Below are 9,622 nucleotides of genomic sequence, written 5' to 3' on the forward strand. Positions count from 1 at the left end.
TTTGGGGCAGCAAATCGCATCTACAAAAATAGTTGAATCGATGAGGCAGATGATGTTTGTACTGTCTGCGCTAACAGAAATAGCAGCAAGATATTACCTTTATTGAGACAGACATCATTTGGCAACAAAATATAGGCAAAAATGCAGCAAATGGAGGTGGAAAGTAACACGTCTTTTTTACAAAGGAAATATTAACACTTTAGTGAGAGAATTTGCAGAAGCTAAACACTATTTCACTTGAGCTAGAGATCTCTCTCCAGCTCTCTACCTTACCAATGTACAGACAGCCTTTAACTCAGCTCAGTTTCTGTGGATACATATGCAGATGTGTCCACGCAAAATTCAGATTATTAGTAAAATAATGTGTGTGTTTGCACTATTTTCTCCTTCTGCAGAGGAAATACTTCATTTTTAGTAGGTGTTGAAGTCCATTACTGTTCAGCAAAGCTCTTAAGACATATTTAGGTATGATTTGCTGAATCAGGGCTTTCATTCCTAGCTCCGTGCAAACTTGCTGAAAGGAGGAGTTCACAAAGAGAAGGATTTAGGGTGAAATTCTTTGACGCTAACAGTCCCTGGATAAGGCAATAAGAATCTAAAAAAAAAAAAGGAAAATTATCTCTAGTACACAGTGGAAACCTCACCAATTTAGTTAAAAGCACTTCACCATACACAGTACCATCATAAGGTTACACCTGAGACAGAAGAAATACCCAGGGCTAAAAATAGTTTTTATGTATTGCTGTCTCTCTGTCTTGTGAGACCCTAGATCATCCACATATCCCTGATAAGATGCTGATTGCAAAAATATACAAACATTAACCATTAACAGAATTGACAAACTATATGGACATTGCACAGCACTTCACTTGGATCCCCTCCGGGTCCCATGTGGTAGCTCTTCAGCCCTGAAACAAAATCTTATTTTATGTGTTTTCTCTGTGCAAGGTGGCAAGTATCATGAGAAACCTGTGTCAGAGCTTGTTGGAACAATTTTCTTCTAGCATGACGGTGAAGCTCCTCTAGCATGATGATGTTTTGGGCTCTAGGACATGATAAAAAAAAATATAATTTAGGCAGCACTGGGAACTGTCCTAGATGGAAAAAGCCAAACTTAAGGTAATATGTGTAGTATCTTAATATGGTAATATCTTACTGGCTGGAGAAGACCAAGAATCAGATTTTCCCTCCTGTGGGCTGAATGCCTACTATCAGTCAGAGTCCCTGAGGTGAAGCATTGGAGTACATCCTTTAAAGCAATTTCATCCAAGAGGCATTAAGTTTGTGAGCTCTGAGAGTCCTGTGGCATGAACTAAAACACAGGATATGAGGGCAAGTGCATGATTCTCCCCAGAAGTGCTTTTCTCATTCAACACAAAACTTCTGAACAAACGCACCCTCAGTTAACGTGCTCCACAAGGAAGCCTGGAAGTGAACTAGCACACATTCAGCGTAGATGCTTGAGAGAGCATCATCTGGAGTGCAACCAAGTGAGTCAAATTGACAGAGAAAACACCGAAACAGCACTGGCCCATTCAGGGCAGAGGCTCTGAAACTCCAATTAATGCAACCTTTCATTTCTAACTGGCATGATTCTGTCAGTTTGGAGGCAGGAGTCGACATGCTAAGGACGTGGAGATTGACTAGGAAGCATTATGATGTGAAGGCAAGTAATTTAGTTTTTGAGCAACGCATAAATATGCAGGCCACAAGAGTAGAAACAGGAGCAGAACAGGTAAATCAGTATGCTAAGAAGCCGGTCTCTGCATGAGTCTGCTGGGATAGGCTGTTTTTTGTTCTCAGTATTTGCTAAGGCTTCTTCACATTTTCAAAAGAGCCCAGCTGTTATTTCCACATATCTCTTATTTTGCCCTCAGGCTTGCACAGTTTCCCACAGAATTTACCCTTAATTCTCCTTATTCCTTCTCTTTCCTAAATGTCAGTGAAGACTAAAGAAAATTGTTGTGATCAAATCATCGAATCAATAGGGCTGCAGCTGTACAAGGACAGAGAAGATGCCCGATCTCAGGCTTTGCAACTGCAGGTATGCATTTCTCTGCATCCATGTTACTAAGTCCTCTTACGCCCTGAATGGAGTGGATGAAGCCAAATTGTTTTTGGAGAATACTAACTCTCAAAATGTGTTAATATTTGGGTAAGCACTGGGAAAAAATGTGCTAGGATATGCCCTAACAACTTAGGAGTGTAATGAGTCAGTTCTGGTGCCTGCTAGTGTTCCTTGATACTCCTTAATTTACTAGTGTAGAAATTACCTAGAAATCGTTCCATCAGTGCTTGTAACCTTTGAATTGGATCCATGGGAGTTTAACACATTTCTTACGTTCAGCTTTGGTACGACACCAAGATCCCATGCACAGTCTGCTGCTGTAGCAGAAGGGAATTCACAAATGGGGAAGAATTGAGAAAAGAGCACCGAGGTGGCTGAAAAGCAAGGGAGAGTGACTTGTGAAGAGGAGGATAACTGTTAGCACTCAAGGAGTTTAAACACCAAAGGGGAAGAAGAATTATTTGCAGGGTCCAATAGAGTTTTACTAGGTGTTAAGAGCTGAGAACGAGTAAGGAATCTTTAGCGAGAACAGAGGGAAGCATTTCATCAACACTGAAGGCTGCTGGACCGTGAAATAGTCTCCTAAAATAAATGGTGGCAGCCCTACAGCCCGGGTCATTTTAAATTAGACTGGCCAAAATACTTGAGTGGATTCTCCAGGGAACAACTCAATAGCGGGTCCCAGGGATGGCCATGTCAACCTCTGACGGGCATGATAATGAGGCTCTCCAATGCCGCTGTGAGCAGAGTGCATTTGAACGCTGTTTGACACTCACACGGCAGCAGATCTTTCACATTCGGTGCTTGTCATGATATCATGTTATTTATACATTACTTTGAGTTGAAAAGTCTGTGTGAAGAGGCAAGCAGAGCCTTCATAAGTCAAACCCCTGGACTATCGAAGCTGATGAAATAGCTTGCATTAAACCTTCTAAACGGCTAGCATCAGTGAGAGATTTTACTGAAAATACCCCTCAGCAAGAAATTATACGTAGTAATGAGTGAACAAGGAACATGTTCGAACTAACAAACATACTCTGACAGACTCTGTGGAGCTTTTTCTTGTTTTATTTTTATTGTATTTCATCTTCTGTCTGGTTCCAAATGCTTGACTGACAGGAGTGTAAGTTGGCATCTATCACTTCTCTTCAAAACAGATAGGAAATGAACATCAACATTTCTCAACACCAATCCAGGGGGAACAGGCTTTCCTAAAACTATAAAAGCATCTCACACCTGTTGCCACAGCCTATTCAGCTCACCTTCCCTTTTGCCAAGAGAGGTATCAGCTAAAACAGAGTTCTGTTGTTTTCTTTTGTTTTCTCCGGGATATCCTCAACTGATGATCAGAAACTAGATGGAGGTGTTCTCGACGTATACTCACTTCCCACAAGCAAGGAAAGCATCAGCTCTCGTGTTCTGATGACCAGATATTACTGGAGAAAACTGTCTGCCTTCCCATATTAGCCAAGTTAATGCCTGGGTTCTGCATCATATGAAAAAAAAAAGGGAAAGAAATGGAAACCTGTGGAAATGCCCATTGGACCAGGGGGATCCCTTCTGTGATTTTTTGCGTCTTCTGACCTAAATGAGGAAAGAACACCTTAAAAAACTTATTCTCCCAATTCTGAGATGTAGGATGACACTCTTATCCTCGTTTCATAAGTGACTTAAGATCAGCATGATGAGCACCCAGGTCACATAAGCTGATGGCAGAATTGACATTGAACTATTTCCAAATACTTTCCTAGCACCCTTCTGTTGGGGGACTCTCCATGGGCATCTCCAGCTGATGGTCTCCCATCTGCAATGTCCACCCAGTTTGTGATGATTTATCACCAGGCTGTGTTTCAGCCAGACTCACCTTATATTCATTTGGTCTGAATGACTGACCTCATAATTGTTAAGTTGGTAACTACAATTAGTTCTATAAAGTGTCTGACATCTGCTGCCTTTCAGGGCTGAGAGGTGATGTGATCAGTCCTGGTAATGTCAGGTTTGGCAGCCAACAAAATGGGCAGCTGCCTACCCCCATGGGCTGAGCTGTTATTGCTGCTGCTCCTCCTGGGGGGATGGAGACAAAAATGGGTGTAGGCAGCTCAGGATAGACAAAGTGGCCTTTACTATTACAGGCACAACTCTTCGCAACAGCAGAAGCTCTTCAAATATGCCCTTGGATAACATTGGGTGCTGGTTGGACCAGATGATCTTGAAGGTCTTTTCCAACCTCATTGATTCTATGATTCTTTGATATTTCTGACCTGGCTATTCCCCACTGTAGATGGTAATAGCATGCTCACTGCTTCATTAGCAGTCCAGGAAGCACAGGAGTGGGATGTGAGACTCCTATAGGAAAGGAAGGAAGGTTGTGGAAGAAGTGGGATGGAAATGGTGGTAGTGCCTGGGAGGGCTTCTTCTCCTCCTCCTCTCTCATCACCTCTGGACCAGCTGTGTCTGTACTGGAAGGATCACCAGATGTTGTCTGAAGCAATACTGAATTTAGCACCTTTTTTCTCTAGGTCTTTCCAGTCACCAGGCAAAGTTCCTCATTCAGTGGTTATCCATTTCTTCTCAAAGTTTTAATTCTTCCCCCCTGACTACAGGTGCCAGTGAAAGGCATGGGGCTAAATTATAGCCATTTGCTATGGCAGAGCTTGTGCCAGCACTGAGCACTGACAATGCACATTACAGTTCAGCTCATGTATTTCTGATGGCACATTTTACAGTGCTATATATAAAGTTGTTATGGCATCTATTATTCACTGCCAATACAGTTCAAGTTAAAATAGGTTTTATATAACAGTTCAAAGCAATATTTTAAGAAATAACACTTGTGTCAAGGCTGCTGTGTCCTACCAGATTTTGACATTTCCAAGCAATAAAGATCTTTATCCAAAATGTAAGGTTTTGGCGAGACATCTCCCTTGCAGACTTCTCTATTTTTAATCTGCAAGCAATATCAAAAGAAGTAGATTTAAATAAAATGAACAGCCAGCTGAACTTCTGACATGGCTGTTATCTTTCTAGGTGGAAACTGTGAACACTGAGAAGTGCCTCAAGGGATGTGCATGACAGAGAACAATGTCCCATTAACCTGCACCTCTGAAGAGATTCTAGAGATGTGGAAAACACACAAGTGGGAAAGAGCTATTGGAATGTTAAGAAGATATCTATTATGGACCCAATTTTATATCTGTTTTTCAGGACATGAGATGGCAAGAGAATTTATTTCCTCATTCTTCTAGCAATGAAAAAATGGTTTTATATGTGTTCTTGCAAAAAAGACAAATTCTACATCTCCAAAAGAAAAGGCCCAATGCTGGTACCAGCATCATGAGCTTCTCTGAAGTTATGTAGTAATCAGTGTGCCCCAGAAGACAATGTTCTAGCAATGCTCTGCTTAAGACCTGTGTGTTTCTGGTGCTAGATACTCAGAAAAGTAAAACTCCCGATAAGGCCAATTTACTTGCATAAAATATGTTTTGCACTGCTCTATTCTTCATTCTGGTCCCCAAAGAGCACAGGAGAACAAATGCTATATATCAATTTGGTGATAAATCTAGTTTATTAGTTGGGTTTGACAGTTAAGAATAATGTTTCCTTTTAGCCTTCTTGGTTAGTTACTGGTTTTTGAAAACATATTTGAAAAAGTTTTAAGGGTAACTTTGAGCTCAATGAGTCCTTTCTCTGTACACCAACAACTTCTAATGAAATTGGGGAAGTTTTAATGTACAAGATGAGTCTTTTCAAAAGAAATATGTTCATGTGGGTCAACAAACAGAAAAACAAAACTCAGTGAAAATGATTTAAAAGCACCATCTGCTTATTCAAATACAGCTGGGGAGAGGTATGATGCAGTCCAAAAATCCATTTCATTTTCATTATATTTCTTTCAAAAGAGATGTTAAATAAAATACTGCTGGGCCTAAATGTTTTCCTCCTGGGGAGAAATGTTTTAGCTGCATTTGAAATAATGTATGTGGAATGCAGTCCTGCTTACTGGATAAACACAGATCTCAGATAGCAAAACAAAATGGATGCAGCTCTGATGGGGACAGGAAAAAACAATTGGTAAAAACAAAGTGTGCTTAGGAAGCACAAGTCTGAACTTCACTAATTTCAGAAGTTGAATAGGTCATTCAGAGGGAAGTTAATATTAAGTGGAAAGGTAAGCAGAAGCTACCAAATCAATAGATATGCAATCTGCAAAATACACGAGCACTGCATTTATTGAGAAGTCGTATAGCACTGGGACTATATTCACCCAAATTCCTTGGCTGCCTCCTCAGCTTTCAACACAAGCAGCTTTTGTCCAGTTTCCACAAGCCACCGGAAAGCAACTCTCAGGATGCACAGAGGTGTACAATGCAGAGAGGAGACGTCAGAAATCACCCTGAGTACCCCTTTCATGGCCACGAGGTCCAGTGTGGCACCATGCAGAAATACCATATTGCAGCACAAACACAGAATTTAAACAGTAAAATTAGGATACACAACTAAATTTTATTGTTGTTGTTTTGTTTTGTTTTTCCTGGGAAGGAAACGGCACAGCATAAAGATGGAAAGAGAAAAGCAGTGACTATATCTTAGAATAAACAATCACAACAACATCCTTTTTATCTGCAACACGATGCAGAAATACCATTGCATCCAACCTTCTTGGACATCACAGTACAAGATCATGTCAAAACATGCATCTTCTTGCAACAGAGTTCCCTAGAGTTTGTCCTGGTGGGTGCAAAGAGTTTCCCCAGGTATGAAAAGCTCATTCACACCCAAAAATACTCAATATTCTGAGATATGAGAATATAATTTAATATGAGAATATCCTTTCAGAATTTCATCCCTAGTAATGCACACAAGTGCACAAAGGTCAATCATCTCTATTCAGCAAACCATAACAGAGATTAGATGTACACTAACCTCAACCCACTCCTATAAAACTATCAATATTTCCTACTTACAGGATTGACTCATATGTAACTATGACTGTGTGCAAACAGAGGTCAAACCCTCAAAGCACCAGTCTACAGCAGGAACATTTGTCCTCTTTTACCACTGTTAACTCAATCACAATTCCTGCTACACCACAACCAAAATCCATTCTGATAAAATTAGCTCAATCCCATTAAAGGACAAAGTATAGTCCTTAATTAAATGTTCTGATTTATTCTGAAGCCCTCTTTTTTTGGTTCAGCTTGAGTTTAGGCCTGTAAAAGCATACAAATTATAAAGATTTTATATTCTAATTTTTACTCGTTTATTACTTAAATTTGAGTAACAAGAGTTTCCCAAAGCATAAAAGAGAGGTATAAAAAGAAAAATGTGGGATGTTTAACTCATTCAGACCTCTTTTTGTTCCCTTTACCATATTATATTTATAGCACCTCTAAGAAAAAAAAAAGTGAAGAAAAATCGTATGCCTTCTTTTACCTATATTAAGAACATCCAAATACTGTGACAAAGCAACAATTCTTGAAAAAAAATCAACTTATTTCATCTACTGATTATTCTCTCTAATGTTAAAGATGAATATTTTCTGTCCCAAACTTGACTTTCAATTGTTTCTGCAAAACAAGAAAATTGTTTTGCTGTTCAAAAGCAAGTTCAATTAAACTACCTTACTACAGACCGTTATGGAAGAAGAAAATACCAGCCAATGAAAATTATTACTTGCCATTTTTATTGCAGGTCATATAGATTTCTAGTTCTTCCTTCTGTCACTCAGTTCCAATTTTAGAAATGCCTGATAATCTCTCCTATACCTAGTGATGATGTACAGACAGCCACGTTAATTAGCATTTCTTTTGTCACATTGAGCAATGCAGCACACAAGGAACCTGCACTTCCAGCGTGCAAGCCCACGACAAGAGAGGTTACTGACCTCAATCTGCTGAATGGCCTCCTCCCGCTGACGGATGGCCTCCAGATCCTCTTCTGTGATTTCTGAGAGCAAGGCTTGATCCTGACTCTGGTTTTGCCACATGCCATCTCCTCCGTTAAAGATCTTCTCATCATCGGCGAGGTCAGAGAAGGGAGTCTTAGGGCTCTGCTCAGATGGGGGAATAGAAAGAAAGCAAAGGAAGTTTAACTGTTGTTCAGTTTTGTGTAACCTTCTTGCTGGAAAAGAAAATAGTCATACAATAGATTACATAAACTGTGGTGAAAAGGTGAAGAGAATAACTGGAAGTTATATAAGGGAACACATATTAGGTCTTGAAGAGGAGTTAGGACCTGAAGCCAGATCTCTTGAGCTACATTAAAGCCCCAGCAACCAGTTTGTTTTTTGACAGTTCTCACAGAACAAAACTTTTACATGCAACTGAAAAAATCACCCCATTGATTTTCCTGCAAATCCTTCTAGAATTAGATGCTTTCTCAGATGTACATAAGCCTTATGTGTCTGCCTTGAAGACTTCACAGTCCAACTTTCAAAAGAAAACAAAGATGCTATCTTGTTTATTTATGAGAAACTATAAATACAATTAAAAAAAAAAAAAAAAGAAAGAAAAAAAAAGAAAAAAAAGCAATCCATTACAATAATGTTCCTGCACAGCCATCAGTATGAGAACTTCACAGCTTCATGGTGTTTCCTCTGTAGAGTTGACTTGCTTTTGCTTCCACATCAGAAACTGATTTCTAGGTAGCTAGATGTTCATGTTGCCTTTGGGAGCTGTGCTTGTGTTCTGAGCCAGGTTCAAAGAGCCTGCTCGTGATTGAACTCATCTACACTGTGGAGGTTTAGCAAGATCTTCTCATCCTCCCAGCCCTTAGTTTGTGTGCCTGTAGAGATGGTTCAGCATAGATGGGACTGAGAGAACGAACTGGCACAAAGTTGCTATGGATAGTCCAGGTCAAGTCCAAGTCCTAAACTTACAGGCACTGCAGAAGGTTCCAATCCTGCAAGTTTATGAGTATTTGATTTCAAAAAATGCACAAGGTCCTTCTGGCCTTGATCTGAGCTTGGACTCCCAATCAAAAGTTACAATAAAAAAGCAATCCGGCTGCTTCCAGCACTATGAAATTGAAAGACGAAACGGCAGTTGCTACAGCACGCTCTTGACCTGAATGTCACCAAAGTCCCCCAAAAACTACAGGAGAAAACAAGCACAACCATTCAGGAGGGTGCTCAATTCTCTGAATCTGGACTTATCTGAAGCACAAACACTGGGGCTCTTAAATGCCCAAAATTCCCCCAAATTGGGGGAAGCAAGGCCATCACATAGCTTGTTGGAAGGGCGTAGGACTGCAAGACTGTAAGGACTGCAGTAGAAGTTGCAGTGAAAAAAATGTCAAACCACCTAGGCACGAACGAGAAACCTAACCAAGCATGCAAGAGGGAGGCAGGAGAATGAGCAAAAGAAAAAAGACACTTTTAAAGGGTTTTACTTCGTGCTGTTCTGCTTAGAGATCTGCCTTGGAGGAACTGTGAAGGAGGCATAGAGAAAATGGGTATTTTTTAACTATTACTGTCACATTTAGACACGCAAACTAGGTAGATTTTTAAGAGTATCAGGCACCTGGAAACTGTTATTTAACTCTTTAAAAAGTGTA

General features: G+C 40.1%; 1 protein-coding gene across 1 annotated transcript in view; it reads right to left on the reverse strand.

Annotated features, from left to right (window-relative positions):
- The window catches only part of LOC311222575 (t-SNARE domain-containing protein 1-like), a 214,867-nt gene extending 206,773 nt beyond the window's left edge, over positions 1 to 8,094 (reverse strand). Inside the window, exon 1 of the mRNA XM_084306942.1 lies at positions 7,953 to 8,094. Within this exon, the coding sequence (XP_084163068.1) occupies positions 7,953 to 8,054 (102 nt within the window). The 5' untranslated portion in view covers positions 8,055 to 8,094. The remainder of the gene's footprint in view (positions 1 to 7,952) is intronic.
- Positions 8,095 to 9,622: the final 1,528 nt, after the last annotated feature.

This window comes from Netta rufina (genome assembly GCF_964035555.1).
Source record: "Netta rufina genome assembly, chromosome: 2".
In the NCBI taxonomy this organism is placed as follows: Eukaryota; Metazoa; Chordata; class Aves; order Anseriformes; family Anatidae; genus Netta; species Netta rufina.